Source organism: Hydra vulgaris, chromosome 08 (genome assembly GCF_038396675.1).
Source record: "Hydra vulgaris chromosome 08, alternate assembly HydraT2T_AEP".
NCBI classification, from domain to species: Eukaryota; Metazoa; Cnidaria; class Hydrozoa; order Anthoathecata; family Hydridae; genus Hydra; species Hydra vulgaris.
The window spans coordinates 29,146,030-29,163,016 of record NC_088927.1 but is presented as its reverse complement, the minus strand read 5'-3'; the positions used below and the strand labels follow the sequence as shown (position 1 = coordinate 29,163,016).

The following is a 16,987-nucleotide window of genomic DNA, read 5'->3' as shown; positions in this document are numbered from 1 at the left end:
CTAAAAACCATATCCTAGCTAATGTACTTGATATTCAAGATTGTGTATCAGCAGCTGCAACAAAATTGGTGATTATTTTGTTGCAGCTGCTAATCCTAACAGTAGTTTACACTGGTCATCTAGACTTAAATAAAAGCATGTCTCTAGACTGAATGCAAATGTAAATCCAGATTCTATATTCCTATCCCAAGCTATATTGGCAGCCACATTTGTCACATTAAGACAGTTGCTGTCTTAATGTGAAAATGTCACAATAAGGCAGCAACTGTCTTAATGTGACATTTTCCTTCAAGTGTGTTTGACTGCTTAGACAGCAGTCTTAAATAAGTTGCAGAATGTGATAGACAATAACCCAGTTTTATAAGGCTTTCTGTTTAACTCATCAAGTTGACTGCTAAAAGCGGCTCCTATTGGTACAATATTAACTATCGCAACAAAATGATCTGGCTGATCAACAATTACAGCTGATCTAGCATTTTTTATCTCTGTTGAATTTAGAAAACTTTGATTTTAAGTAGGGAGTGTCATTAACAATATCATTAAGTGTTCATTTCAAATTTGCCCAGCATTGTCTTTGGCGGATTGCTGAACATTTCAATTATTTAAAGATGGGTTCATTTTAGTTTTACTTGTTTTTCTAAAAACATCAATTTTATCTTAAGTTTGAAAAAGAAAGGTAATGTTTCAAAATATGAAGAATATAAAGAAACCACTTCTTAATGACTTATTATTTTTACTCATGTCTGGCGTACTTTATGGATGATCCCTAATTAAAAAAGAATTTCTTAAACAAATATTTTTTTTTCTAAATTAAAACTTTCAAACTCATGAAAAAAAAAAGAGAAGGAAGAGGAGGAGGAAGGGGGTCAACCAACAAAACTTACAAATTATAACTCGTTTGAACTCTATTTATATGAAAATTTGAACCTTTTTAAAACAACAACAATAATAAAAACAATAGTTATATTAAAATTAACACCTAAACCTTTAGGTAATTGCTTTCCAAAACAAATTTATATAATTGAGTAAATTCTTTTATAATATACTCATGAAATACATGAAATAATTACAATTAAGAAAAAAAAGTCTAGAAGCTTACTTGAAGCGTATTCAAACAAGATCGGATATCATTTTCTGCTCGCTCACATAGTAACAATATAGATGTCATATCAATATGAAGACCCTCCACATGTGATATCTTAAAATAAATTAGAGATAATGTTAAATATTTTAAGAGATAAATATTTTTTAACAAACAATAGCCATTTAAAAAAAAATAATAATAATAATTTATCAGAGCCTATGTTAATAAACAAGTATTATGAAAAAAAACATTAAATTTTATTAAAAGCAATCTAATGAGACATTATACTTAACAACCAAGTAACAACCAAGTTCAATATAAACCAGACTCAACATAAACCAAGCTCAATAAAACAGTACTATTCATCTAATAAATAAGTACTATTCATCTAATAACTAGCTATATTTCAGTTGATCAATGTAGATCACTAACATTGTCTATTTTAATTAATAATATGTTAATTAATAGTACATTTTTTTTAAAAATTAATCACCTCCCCAAGGCTGAGAAGACCACTACAGTCAAAGAGGCTACTTTTGTAGTTACAATTCTCTCTCAACTCTATATGAACCTCAACGAACAAGGCCCCTGCACAAACAAAAACAAGGAAAAACAAGTACCAGGGAAGTGGTGGGGATCCAACTCAGAACTTTTCGCTTGTGAGGTGAGCGCTCTACCACTACACCACTACCGCATAATACATCACATACTAAAACAAATATTTAATATTGTGCTAATTTTCTTGCATCCAAGTTTTCAGTGTTTGTGGTAACAACATTTTTTGAAAGTCTTTATCCTCTTTATAAAAAAAATTAAAAAAAAAATAAAAAAAATCTTACATTCAATAATCTGTTTGCCAACCTTGCAGGTACAGTCATTGGAAATGAAAGTGTCAGAGCAGCCTTTCTCAACTCACGCAATGCTGGTACATATCTAAGAAGAATACAACTTATTAAAAAAATATATATATTTATATCTATTTCATGAAAATAACAACTATGAATTTAAATTTATACTGTTAATTTAGAACAGGGACCAGGGCTAGTTGCCTCTGTTTTTTACTCTTTGAGCTCTGTAGCCTTAAAGGCAAAACTTTTTGTAAATATTAAAGAACAATCTTAAAGAGTATGAATTTAGGTAAAATTTTAAACTTGCATTCATTATAAAAAATATTTTCTTAAAGCCCTTCTGAGGCTTCAAAAAAAAAAAGTTAGCTAGCTTACCCCACACCATGGTAAGTTGGTGCAAACTATAAAAATGAATATTAATGGACTATTAAGTGCAAAATTTATAGAAATTTTTTTACTATTTGTTTTGGCAACAATTTTAAGCCAAAAATTTAATATTACTTTTAGCTGGTACCAAATATTAGATCATAAAAAGCCAAAACAGTAGCCCATCTTTTATCTGTTAAAAAATTATTTTTTTTTTTAATTTTTTAAAAAAATAAATTTTTTCAATATTGATAAAAATTAAAAATAATTTTATAAAAATGCTTTTTTTTCCATAGAAAATGCTATAAGCCAACTTGCCCTGTGAAAATTTTGCTAGCTTACCCCAAAAGCCTTTTCTTTAAAAAAGTCTATAGACTTTTTTAAAGAAAAGGCTTTTGGGGTAATCTATTTTGATATGATTAACTATTTTCTTTGTAAAGTAAAAAGGAAGCGATGTTTCAAAAGTTACGTTTTTGTGCAAAAAATACATAAATCCTAATAGCACAAATTCTAACAATACTTTAATAAAAGATGAAATGGTCATTTAGAAAAAGTTGCATTTAATTTTTGCCACTTTCTGATGAAAGAATTTGAAGATAAACGCAGTTCGCCAACTTACCCCTGCTGCAAACTGCCATTTTTAATATTTTATGATATAAAAAACATGGATTTCTTAACCTGGAGTTGTATTAAATGGTTTTTTTTTAATTTAAATTTTTATTTCTCAGAATAAACATTAGTGATTAAATAAGTTTGTTAATAAGTGATATTATTATATCAGTTATTAGTTGGTATGTTACTAAAAAGAAAAAAGACGTTTTTCACTGTCACAACCGCGACTTATTATAACAAATTTAGTTTTTTTATAGATCCTAAATTTAATTTTTTTTTAATTAGAAAATATTTTATGTTAAAATGAATATGTATGTAAAAAATAATATCATTGTCTGGAAAAAAGTAAAATGTAATTTCTTTTTTGTCATTTTGGATGTTTCGATGTTTAAATGCGAGGTTTTGATTTTTAAATGCATTTTTTCGATGTTTAAATGCGTCATTTCGATGTTTAAATGCATCGTTTCGATATTTAAATATGTTGTTTGATGTTTAAATGCGTTGTTTTGATGTTTAAATGCGTCAAGAAAAAAGATTTAATTCGAAAAACCAGTTAAAAAAACCCTAATTAAAACACGTCTTATAAAGAGTAGTTTAAACATATAACTAGATATAACTGTGTGTTTAAAGGTTATGAACTAATTTAAAGTATAACTAATTTGACATATTCTACATAAAAATACAGGAAACATATAAATATTAAAACAATGCCCAAATCGCACAAACAAGTTTGTAAAGATTATAGAGAAAGAAAGAAAACTGAATTAAAAGAAATAGAAAAAGAACGAAGTAATATTTGTCGCAAACAATCAACGCCAGACCAAGAATTGAAAAATAAGGAGCTTGCTAAATTATAACAGCCTAAACACAGAGATCTTCAAAAAGCTCAAGGTATCATTGATATTCCTTGTTCTTCCTCTAGCCAAATAGAAAAACCCGTCTATGATTCAAGTTCGTCAGAAGTGGATGCTGTGAACTGCGTTCAATTGGCTTTACCAAAGTCGCCACGAAAAGCAGATTACACCATTAAACATTTAGCAATAGAAATGAACATCTCTTAACCAGATTTATCAAAGATAAAAAAGCGCATCCATTTATCTTCTAGTGTATTCAATCATGTAATAGAGTTTTACAACTGCGAAGAAATATCTTGATGGACTCCAGGTATGAAAGACATTATAAAAATTGATGGTGAAAAATTTCAAAAATGTTACTTGTTACTTAAATTAAGAGAATGTTTTGCCCTGTACGCAGAAGAATTTGGTAGAGAGATAAAAGTTTCCAAATTTTGTGCACTTCGTCCAGCTCAAATAATCACATATTCAGAGATGCCTCTTGAAATCTGCTGTTGTCTAATTCATAAAAATTATATTAATATATCCAACGCTTTATCCTCAAACCCTTATTTTGAACCTTATAACACAAACTGGGTAAACAAATAAATTCTTTGCAGCTCTCTCACTCCAGATTGCCTCTTACTGTCATGTAGTTTTTGTGCTAACTGTCCTAACAACCGAATGCTAACACCATCCAAAAAGCAAAACGAAGAATGCATTGAAGTCAGTTACATAAATTGGTACAAAGACAAGGTTACAAAACGTCTACAGCAGGGATTGATCAAACAGTCTTTGTATGCAACATATACAGAGTTTTTGAAAATGCTACTTCAATTTCGGATTCACTATTTAATTAAACACCACCAAGTGTCTGTTTATTGCCACCAAATAGATAATATTATGGATGGTGAATTATTAATACATTTTGATTTTAGCCAAAACTATTTCTGAACTTGTCAAGAACAAGTTCAAAGTACTTATTGGAGTCAATCTCAAATAACAATCTTTACAGTTGATGTTTATGGTAAAGATTTGAAAAATATGGTTGCTTATTTAACAGATAAAAATGACCACAGCAAAACATGCCTCAGTGTTTTCCTTGAATTAACTTCAAAGGTATTTTTCTTAAACAGCTTAACTTTTATATCTTTTATTTTTATCTTAGAGGGATGCATAACATTTGTAATATATTTTTTAAAGGTTTACACAACCAATTCAATTATACACAAAGTAACATTGTGGAGTGATGGTCCATCTTCTCAATTTATAAACTGCTTTATGTTAAAATTCCTGAAGTATTGTCAAGTAACATTTAATATTCCAACTTTCAAGTGGAATTTTTTTGCTACAGCCCACTGAAAAGTATCTATTGATGGGGTAGGAGGAACTTTAAAAAGAATAGCATGGCAAAAGGTTAAAGCAAGACAAATTATTATTCAAAATGCGTGGCAGTTTTATAAAGCTATATGCAAAGATTCGACGGTAATATAATAAAATAATTTAATATATTTGACTGAAGATGAAGTTGATCAACATTATAGTCAGCTAAGCGATACTATACTGCAGGCAGAAAAGGTTGAAGATATACCACTTTACCATTACTGGAAAGTTAAGAATGAAATTTTTTGCATAAAAAAAAATATCACCACTATCAGATAAATAACACAGCAAACAAAAAATTGTTATTTAGTATATTGATTTCTTCAGTTTTTTCAAATGTCTTTAATATTACAATTTAATAAAGTGATTTGTTACGTTTTTTTATTAAAAACTTGTTGGTGTTTCTTTTATTTGTCTAAGGATAACTATAAACATTGTTTAAATTCTTTATAAATTTTTAAAAACTTTGGCAATGGTAAAATATACCTTAAAAATATCTAAAATGTAATATTATCTGATAGAACAATATTTTGTCACCACCGCATTGTCACCACTGTGACTTTTTGCTAGCTACCATTTTATGTAAAACATAAACAAACAAAAAAGTAAAAAAATTGTATTATAGTTAATATAACATCCTATAAAAAATAACTAAAAATAATTAAAAAGATTAAATTTTTAATTTGTTGAAAGTTTTCTACAAAAAAGCAAAATTACTTAAACAAGTTCTGTTTCTGTTTTTATAGCTGTCATGATCATGACTGATTTTATTTTGACATAGTGATGCAACTGTAGCATAAAATTTACTGTAAATTTTTCAGATAGTAGTACGTGACCAAATGTACACATCACCAAAAAAAAAAAAAAGGTTTATTAAGTTCCTTGCTTATATTTTCACCTTTTGCAGTAGAAATGTCACGACTGCGGCTATATGGAATGACCCCCAAGCTGTCAAAGAAGAGAGATTACATTTAAGATTAGCTATAAATATATAGCGTAAAATATAATTTATAAAATAAAAAAATCAAAACCCTAAAATATTTTTTCTTTAAAAAAAAATTTGCACACGGCGCTAAACTGTATAATTTTACCCCAATTAACTCTATTTAAAAAAGCAAAAGAAAAATTCACTTATATATTTGGTAAGTAGAAGAATTTAAAAAATAAAACTTTTTTTTATTGTGCAATAAATTTGTCAATTAACCTGGTTAATTGACATATTTATATAATGAGATAAAGTTTAAAATGTCTTTAAAAAAAAGTTAAATCAATTTCTCTTTGAGAATAGTAAACATGATAACTTTAATAATTTGCAATAAAAAATCTCTAAGCATGAAAGCATTCAATAAAATTTACATTTGTAATTTACTCCGAAGTAATGAGTTTCATACATTGGCAATTACTTTTTAGTATCACGATGTAATAAAAATACTGTGCAAATAATACAGATTTTTTAAACAGACCAAATTTCAGATCAAACTTCTAAAAATTCTAACTATTGTTATAGATAAATAAATATATTTTCTGAAAAAGTAATTTTACAAAAACTTGTGACTTGTGACAGAATGCTATCAGCAATCCTGTACAGAACCTTAAGTCATTTATGTACATTGTACATGAATAAAAATTTATATTAAATACATTTTGAAAATATTATTTTCAAAACTTAAGACAAGCAAGCTACAAAAGAAAACCACAATATTTTTGTTGTTTAGTTGTTTGTTGTTAAAGGGATCCCTAAGTGCCAAGAAGAGTTGTGTTTATATTAAAGAAAATGTTAAAAAAAAAACATTTGGGCTAATTTTTCTTGATTAACCCTTTAAGGACTGTAAGGGTCTTTGTTTGTTTTTAAGCATAGTTACACGCTGCTTTATTTATGCTATAACTCAAATAACATTATTATTTCAAAAAACAAACTAATGTTAATGTAAAATAATTGAATTTGAAAACATTTTGACCAAATGGTAGGCAGCATGCATAATAAATTGGATAGGACAAATATGTCCCTTTGTCCTTAAAGGGTTAAAACTAAATAATAAATGCATATTGATAAAACTAAAATCGTCATTTTAGTCGAAGCTCACCTTCTCCTCTTTTTTTTTGGTTATCAGAGTCTTTATAATATACGATGCAATCTGCAGAATTGATAATTTATTTCACGCATGTTTAATTCATAATACTTTCAGTATATGGCATCATTGTGAAATATTCTTTTTAAGGTGTAGTATTTTTTTTTCCACAATAGTAAATTATGTTTATATAACTAAATATTTGTAAAACTTTTCACTAAACTTCAAAAAATATTTCTGATACAATAAAAAAATCAAACATTATGTTTGGCTCATCAATTGTCTAGATTATTTTTAAATTATTGTATCTTTTATAAAAGATATTTTATAAAAAATAAAGGAAAAGATTTAAAAGATATTTTATAAAAAATAAAGGAAAAGATTTAATAAAAGATATTTTATAAAAATATATAAACAGGGCCAATGACACCGGTTTTGAAGTGTAGTGGTGGTGGTGGTGGTTAAATTATTATATTTTTTATAAAAGATTTTTTATAAAAAATAAATTTGATAATTTGATTTGAAGAATATGGTTTTTAAGTGTTGTGTCATTGGATGCACATTTAACTACAATGTTACAAAGCTTGTGAAAGTTTTTTGCCTTCCAGATAAAAAAAAATGTGGATTAACGAAAATAATGGATAAGTGCTACACCTGGAGATAATATTCCAGTTAGCCCAAATACTTTTATTTGTTAAGATCAAAGACTATGAAAAAGTTTTAGTTTACGGAAAGTTAAGACCAAAACATCCACCATCTGTATTTTTTTGTGTAAATCCAAGTCAAATTCGGTCTATCACTATAGTAGGTCATGGGGAGGAGAGGTGGCACAATTGCCAATTTCTAAAAAAAATCCTCTATATCTTGAAATGTGGGTGGGTAATGAAATGGGGTTTAATGAAATGTCAAATTTAAAGTACAGTGCAAATTTCAAATTTAATTATAGTGTATCGAAAGACTAAAAAGAAACTTTCTAAATTTTTTTAATTAACTTTAATGAAATATTAGAAAAAAATAAATCCATTTGTTTTGTTTTATGCAAACATCACCTAGCAACATAAACATGACTTAGGTTGAAGAAAAGTGCAACAATAAAAGGAAGCACTTTTTATTTACTACACTCCTCTTTTCCATTTAACTCTAAAACACCCATTTTATTCATTTTACTTAACACCCATATTAATGATTTTTCCTCTCATACAATTTTTATTTAAAACACTCTCTCACACCTAATAGTCCCCATTGAAACAACATTTAATCCATTTTCTTCATCACCCAAGATCCTTATCCAAAATCATCCAAGATCTTCTAAAACATTTTCGTTATTACTTTGAAACTTGAATATGAATCAACACAAGTAAGAGTCAAGTTGATTATCACACTTTAAAGAGGCAGGTGGGGTCTTATCGTAAGATTTTATATGGTAACTTTTCTGCCACCTCACATTAATACTAAACTGCCACCTCACTAATACTAAACCACCTCACCATCTCACTAATACTAAACCACCTTGCCACCTCACTAATACTAAACCACCTCGCCACCTCACTAATACTAAAATACCTCACCACCTCACTAATACTAAACTGCCACCTCACTAATACTAAACTACCACCTCACTAATACTAAACTGCCACCTCACTAATACTCGCCACCTCACTGATACTAAACTGCCACCTCACTAATACTAAACCACCTTGCCACCTCACTAATACTAAACCACCTTGCCACCACACTAATAATAAATATATTTCTAACTTGTTTATAATTAGCTCCTTTTACTTTAAATTATTATTTACAGCAAACAAAGCAAAATCTAAATAACTAACAAGCTAAACAACTAAAAATAATATTAAAATTAAACTTTCTCAAAGTGATTATGGTTAATCATTAAATATAAGTATGCTTATGAGCAAGTATATATTGTGTATATATGACTATAACCTGATTGATACTTATATTTTTTCAAACATAGCCCATATCTTATTTTGCAAAAAAAATGAGTTTTTAAATGTAACAAAAATAACTTTTTAACTTACTGATTATTACATATGCATATTATTGGTCGATTTAATATTAACTGCTTTTTTTGTTTTTTCTTTCCTTTTTGCTTTACATTACCTATAAAAAAAAAGTTCATAATGTACATAGTTCAGACTATTTGCATCAACAATTTTACAACTCATGAATAGTTAGGCTTGTCTTACTGTGCAATGTTTAATACAAATAAATTTTTTTAAATAACATAGCCGTAGACAAGTGGGGGTTTGGGGGGCTACTCTTTGATTTGTTTTGCCTCTGATAATGTTTTTACAAACAATTTATAATTTTTATAAAACAGTTATAAAACATTTGTTTTTTAAATATCTATAACTAATTTCTTTAATTGCAAAACAACTATATAAAAATATTTTGCAATTAAACGAGTAATAAAAATAAAAAAAAGCCCCAAATATTTAAACTTTAGTAATAACTGTAGATTTTACCTTTTGAATAAAAAAAAAAGAATTTGTTGTATAGAACTTGTTACAATGTGGTATTGAACTTGCTACAACTAATAAAAAGTTGTTTTGTTCATGTAAGGCGATTTTTTAAAAATAAATTTGCATTTTCCTTTTTTTATTTAGAGTTTTATGTTTCATGAATTTAATAACTAAATTTAAATATTATTAGATAATATTTATTATCTAATAACTAGTTTGAAAATTAGATTTAAATAAGTTTAAAATAATTATAGTAACATTATGTAACAATCTATTATATGATTTACTTCAATGGTATTCTTTAAAACAAAAATTGTCTGGTGTGTAAAGGAAAGCGTCATAGACCACTGAAGAAAATTTTGGAAGGGGCAGATACCAACTGCACTATTACTTCTTTCTATGCAAGAACTGTCGTTTCATTAATTTCTCCTAGCTCTGCCTCTACCTTTAGCCCTGCAACTACAGCTACTACAGCATTTTTTAGATAATATTTCGAATTCTAATGGTTTTAACAGTACTTTTACTACTGCATCTCTTGTTAACCCTGACGCTGCTGCTATTACTTCTTCTTATGTTGGTTCTGTATCCACTGTTACTTCAGCATCATCTTCTAGCACTGTCTTTAATTTTTCTTCTTCGTTTACTAACTCAGTCAACAATGATGTTTACTCTGCCTCCACTGTTACAGTCGACCAAAAAAAGCATATAAGAAATAGTCTGCATTAACCTGTGTTAGTTTTTACAAAACATACGTGTGGTAGTCAGAAGCAATAATTTTGTCAGCAATGGTACAAACTGTTTCCGTGGTTGCATTACAACGGATGTAATGATACAGTTTTATGCTACTATTGTATGTTAATGGAAATGCATAATTTACCATCTTCAAAATGCAGCAAGAATGTTTTTACAAAAACTGGATTTTCTAATTAGAAAAAGGGTTTACGAAAATTCCAGAAACACCAAAATACTCTCATGGAGAAGCCATCGAGAAGGTTATAACTATTCTTTCAACAACTAAAGATATTGGTGAACTTCTCAGACAAACTCATGCAGAGGAAAAAATGGAAAATAGAGTAATGTTAATAATAATAATCACGGATATTCAATTTCTTGCCAGACAAGGTGGTGATTACAATACAGATAAAGACTATAAAGAATTTAATTTGAACTTTTCTCAGTTACTTAATCTCAGAAGCAAAGATAATCCTGCTTTAACTAAATGGATGAGAAAGTCAAATTAAAAATTAAAATAAATTTATGAGTGCAGCTAACCAAAATGAAACTCTGTAGATAATGGGTCTCACTATACTCAGAAAAATTACACCAACATTTCTGGAAAATGGTTTATTATTATGGTAGATGAAACCACAGATCAGTCCAACACTGAGAAATGGTGATTTGTTTGCGATATGTAGATGCAGATGACTTGGAAGTGCATGAAGTGTTTGTCGGACTTTACAGTATGGAAAACACATCTGCTGAAAGTATTACTGCAACTATCAAAGATGTTCTTATGCGGATGAATCTTTCTATTAATAGTCGCGGTCAATGTTATCATGATGCCAGAGTCATGACAGGTTGCAAGTAACCTCGAACCCAAAGCACTATATTCCTATTGTTATGGTCACGCTTTGAACTTAGCAGTACAGGATACACTTAAAGCTATCAGCATCATGAAAAATGCTCTGAAACACTGTTATGTATGCAAAGTTGATAAAAAAATCTTCTAAACGTGAATGCCTTTTCAAAAAGGTAAAAGAAAATATTCTTCCTGGGACACCCAGTATTCTTAAACTCTGCCTTACACATTGCATAGTAAGAGCAGAATCATTTTATTCCATATCTGAAAACTATGAAGCTCTACAAGTTGCTTGGAAAAAAGCTAAATCTGAGACAAAAGACGAATAGGCGGAGTTGCAGCACAAATGGAAAAATTCCATTTCTTGTATGGAATTTAATTGGGCAAGGCTACTTTATGTATGGTAGACAATTTATCAAAAAGTTTGCAAAAGGTTACACTTTCAGTTAGTGAAGGTCAAAAAGTTGTTGAAAGAACTTTGATTACATTGAAATCTTTCCGGTCTGAAAATTCATTTGAGCTATTCTGGAACCGTATTGAAATCAAAAGAAAATTGCTTCAACTAGAAAAACCTGCTTTGCCCCGCCATGCCAAAGTACCTTGTTGTTTTGAAATAGGAGCATCTGCATCAGTATTATCTAAAAATTCTAGTTTTGACGTTTTCAAGAAGATATATTTTGAAGCTATAGAAATGACAATTGGCAGTATTCAAACTAGCTTTGAACAACAAGGATACACTAAGCACACTAAGAAGAATCAAAACTTGGTTAAGAAACACCATGAGCCAAGCACAGTTAAACTATATTCTGTAAGATATAAACACACAAAAAACTGATGAATTTAACATCATAGATATAGCCAATGATTTTTGTAGCCGAAATGAAGGTAGAAAAACTGTATTTGGACAATTTTGAAAAAAAATCTTGAAACTGCTGTGATGTTTTATGAAATTCTTATACTATACAACCCTCGGAATTAGGAAAAATGAGGTCGGCAATAATTTGCCAACCTCAATCTTATAGAGGTCGGCAAAAATTATTTGATACAAAGGTCTGACCATAAAACATTGAAATGAGGTCAGCAGTTTTTTGCTGACCTCAAACATTTTCAGGTCGGCAGTTAGGTCGGCATTGCCGAATGCCAACCTAACTCCGACCTAACCATTGCCGACGCTAATTCCGAGGGTTGACTATATAAAACTTGAAGTATGTAAAAATAGCCAAAATTTATTTTCTGTTTCTGATCTATATATTAATTTCTGAATCACGTACGCATTCAAAAATATTATATTTGAATTTTACTTCATATTATTAAAAACATTTTAAAGTACTCAAATTAAATTAACTCAAAAGCCTACAAGATATCACATTTAAAAAAGTTAGTGTAATACATACAGTAAAGGCATTACTACAGAATTTTTTTCAGAAGCTCTTCACGCTTGCATTGATCTTGCACTGTATCTTATGCTTTTAAAGCAAGTGCTCTAATTACCGTGAGCGGTTGTTGCTCCAGATAAACTGTATATAGGTGTGGTCAAATAAAACTAAATAACACATACACACACGCACAAAAAAACAGCATGTGGCTCATCTAAAAGGTAAGCTGTTTTAATCTATTTAAGTAATCTAGATTAGACCAAGTAGGATAGGTATCAACAAAGAACTATGCCTCAACGAATATAAAATCAAGTAGCTGGTTCCATTCAGGAACATTGCAGAAACCTTTATTATGTATTTTGGCCTAATTTAGTAAATACGTATTGAGCCTAATTACCATACAACTCTTAGTCTGTCTCAGATTGGCAATAAGTACAATAAACTGGTAACAAAAGAGATAAATTGAACAAACATACCAGAAGTTTGTCTTATTGAAAATCTCTGGGGAATTCTTACACAAAAAGTGCAAATGGATGACTGACAAACAATAATCCAGAATCAGGTATTGCCTTAGAAAATTGAATGTTAAGTTTGCACAAAAATAATTAATTTATAACTAGAAAATGCTTTTAGTTTTAATACTTTTTAATTAAATATTTGTTTTATTTTAAGTTAAATGAAAAAAAAAAAACAAAAAAAAAAACAGCTTTCTGATTTTTATTTGACATTAATAAAACATGCTATTAAATGTGATTTTCATTTGACATTATTGAAACATACAAAAAGGTCACTTTAGAGATCACATAGAAACAGGTTGATTCAATGTGCTAATGATATTTATATTGAAAAAATTATATATTATTAAGTTGTTTTTGTTTACTTTTAAAAAAGCATTTTTAAGAAGAGTTTTTTTTTCATTTGATGAAGATTGATTTGACTCAATTTGATTATTGTATCACGTGGTTCATATTACTGCATATCATTATTTACTTTAAAACAATATTTCTAAACAATGTCAATGATTTGTTAATAAAAACTCATTTTATGCATGATTTGTTTTAACATTTCTATTTCATTTAAATGCAGAAATTTTGCTCTAAATAAAATGTAAAAAATAGATTTTGTTCACATTTGATGTTAATAAGTATCATGTTGATAGTTGATAACAAATTAATATTTATAAATAATATATAAGTAAAAGATAACATTGATTTCACTCACATTTCACTTTAATGAAAGTTTTTATTTTGCTGAAAAACATATAAATATATAGTTATAACGATTGTAAAGTAGCAAATTGAAACAGGTATGATTGATAGTGTGTAGTTGTTAAGAATGAAGTCAGCATAAAAGCTTTAATTACAATGTGGTAAACCTAACTTTTTTTTTTAATATTCAAATATAGGAATATGTTTATTACACAACGAAACCTTTTTTTCTTTTTTCTTTTTTTTAACTTTAGACTTTTATTTAGTAAACTTTAATGTATGCTAAGTTTGGTATAAAATTATTTTGAAAGTATTTATATTAAATATTTAATAATACTATTTAAGTGTTTCTTTTATATTATATAAAAGATTTTTAAACAAATTAATAAACAAAATAAACAATAATAAAGTGTACAACATAACAAAATGTTTCCATTTTTTGTTTGTTAACTTTGAAAAAAATTAAAGTAAATAAAATCTAATGAAAACATATAAATAACATGAAAATAATAACATATAAGAAGTAAATAATAACACATAACATGTAAATAAAACGCATAAATAACATGTAAATAAAAACATATAAACAAAATGCAAACAAAATATAAACAACATGTAAATAATAATATAACAAATTTTTATTCATTACAAACGTCAACAAAGAATAAGTAAAAGAAGGTAAAAAAAAAAGTTAAAAGGAAATATCTTTACCTACATCTGTAGCTTTAATGATTGCAAGAAGAGTATTGATAGCTTGCTGTAAAAAAAATTAAAAGATTTAACATATATATCAAGACTATCAACTTCGAAATTATTTTTAATGAAACCTGAAAAAATAATTATGACACAAAAAATATTCAACAAATCCTTAACCATAAAACTTGACAGCTTACTACAGGTGCACCATCTATTTCATCAATAACTAAGCAATTTGGCCTCTTTTGCTCTCCTAAAACAGCTTTCATCTGAGTTGCTGATTCAATTTTGTTTAAAAAAATTTCAGGGGATCGATCATCACTGAAAAAATAGTTTGAAATATTAAATCACTTTTGAATTTCATATTTATAGAAAGTTAAACCAGATTAAATTATGCAGGTAAACAAAACTTAATACTATAATAAATTTAATACTATAATAAAACTTTTAATTATTTTAATTATTGTTTAATTTTTTTTACTTATAATATATGTATGTGTATAAATATATATATATATATATATATATATATATATATATATATATATATATATATATATATATATACATACATATATATATATATATACATACATATATATATATACATACATACATACATATATATATATATATATATATATATATATATATATATATATATATTGAGCATTAATTACATATATACCTAATATTAATTACATATAAACATATATTTAATTAGTGAAAATTTCTAAAATGATAATATTATTAGTAAAAATAAAATCTACTTCTGCTTAATTAAACTCTGTGTTGGGTAGTTTAATTGGGAAATCTGGAAAATCAGAGAGGTAAAACTTATTTGAAAAGTAAAAACTCTCCGCAGTATAACAATTTATAAAGTTAATGATAAATATAACAAATAACCTTGCATTCATTTCAACAATGTTATATCCTGCATGAGAAGAGATAACATGTGCCAAAGTTGTTTTCCCTAGGCCTGGATTTCCACAAAGTAAGGCTACTTTATGTTTAGGCCTTCCTTTAGCATCAAGTACAAGTTCATCTTCAATATCAAATTTCTTCGGAAAAGATGTTGCATTCTCTTTCAATTTGCTAATATTCTCTTGTTGAAATTGCTTTTTAACAGATTGGCTTTTTATATTATTGATACCATTGTTAAACACAATATCATCCCATAATTTGAGCCATCTCAACAAGATACGATTTGTTCCCTAGAAATAAAAAAAATTAATAATATAAAACAAACTCTGTGCATTTATAAATAAATATATATATATATATATATATATATATATATATATATATATATATATATATATATATATATATATATATATAAATTATGTCAGTGTATTCTACAAATAGAGTGCTCAATGTTCTTAAAGAACAGAGCAATAATAAATTAGTAAAGACACTTATCTAACTAAAATAAGTTAAAATAAGTTATAAAGATAAAAGTTAGATAAATGTTTTTACTAATTTATATATATATATATATAAATATATATATATATATATATATATATATATATATATATATATATATATATATATATATATATATATATATATATATATATATATATATATATATATATACATAAATATAACAGACACAAAAATAAAACAAAAACTCGAATATATTTTATATATCTATAGAAACATTAGCTTTGAAAAAGTTGAGCACTCTACTCAAGTTGTCAACACAATGGAATTATAAATTTTAATTATTCAATAAAAAACATACCAATACGGCTGTGAAGAGACTTGAAATTAAAATTAATAAACAAAACAGAATTAAAGAAAATGAAAAAAAAAAAAAAAAGAAATAAAATGAGAGGAAAGCATTTTTTTAATTAATAATGATCCAAGAAAATAAAGCTCAGTTATACAGACTAGAGAATCTCCTATACGTGGAGATTCTCTATATCCACTGCAAATAAAAGAAATGTCTTATAAATATATTTCTTGTGAAGAAAAGAAATGAACCTTATAAAATTAAAAAAGTTTTGAGATATAAGCAATATTTTTCAAAATGGTATGAAGAAATACATTAAAGTCATACATACTCACAAAACCCTAACACAAACTGACAAAACATCAAATATGCATTAACTGTCCATAAATAAATATAATAACATGGTAACAAATGCTATTACCAGCAACTACAAATAAGCAAATCCAAAATTAGACGACCAAATAAAAAAGTAGGAAAACAAATTTTAACCAATCATGAGGTATATAAAAAATTTATATAAACAGATCCTATAGCTGTTTTTTCACTTTGAAAGATCAAAAGGAAAAATTTGTTAACAACCTATCTGTCTGTTTTTTGAACCCTTCAAAAAATGAGGTAGGAAGAATAGCTAAAGTAATTTTATCAAAAATCAATTGCCAACTTGAAAATTTTTTTGAATCAATGACAAAATGTTATAGATTGGTTTAGA

General features: G+C 27.1%; 1 protein-coding gene across 1 annotated transcript in view; it reads right to left on the bottom strand.

Moving 5' to 3' along the window:
* Positions 1 to 16,987, bottom strand: part of LOC101237454 (chromosome transmission fidelity protein 18 homolog) — an 86,620-nt gene that overhangs the window by 29,618 nt on the left and 40,015 nt on the right. Inside the window, exons 7-12 of the mRNA XM_065803365.1 lie at positions 15,444 to 15,751; positions 14,735 to 14,858; positions 14,553 to 14,598; positions 9,235 to 9,316; positions 1,924 to 2,017; positions 1,100 to 1,198 (exon numbers count right to left, since the gene is read on the bottom strand). Of these exons, the coding sequence (XP_065659437.1) occupies positions 1,100 to 1,198; positions 1,924 to 2,017; positions 9,235 to 9,316; positions 14,553 to 14,598; positions 14,735 to 14,858; positions 15,444 to 15,751 (753 nt within the window). The remainder of the gene's footprint in view (positions 1 to 1,099; positions 1,199 to 1,923; positions 2,018 to 9,234; positions 9,317 to 14,552; positions 14,599 to 14,734; positions 14,859 to 15,443; positions 15,752 to 16,987) is intronic.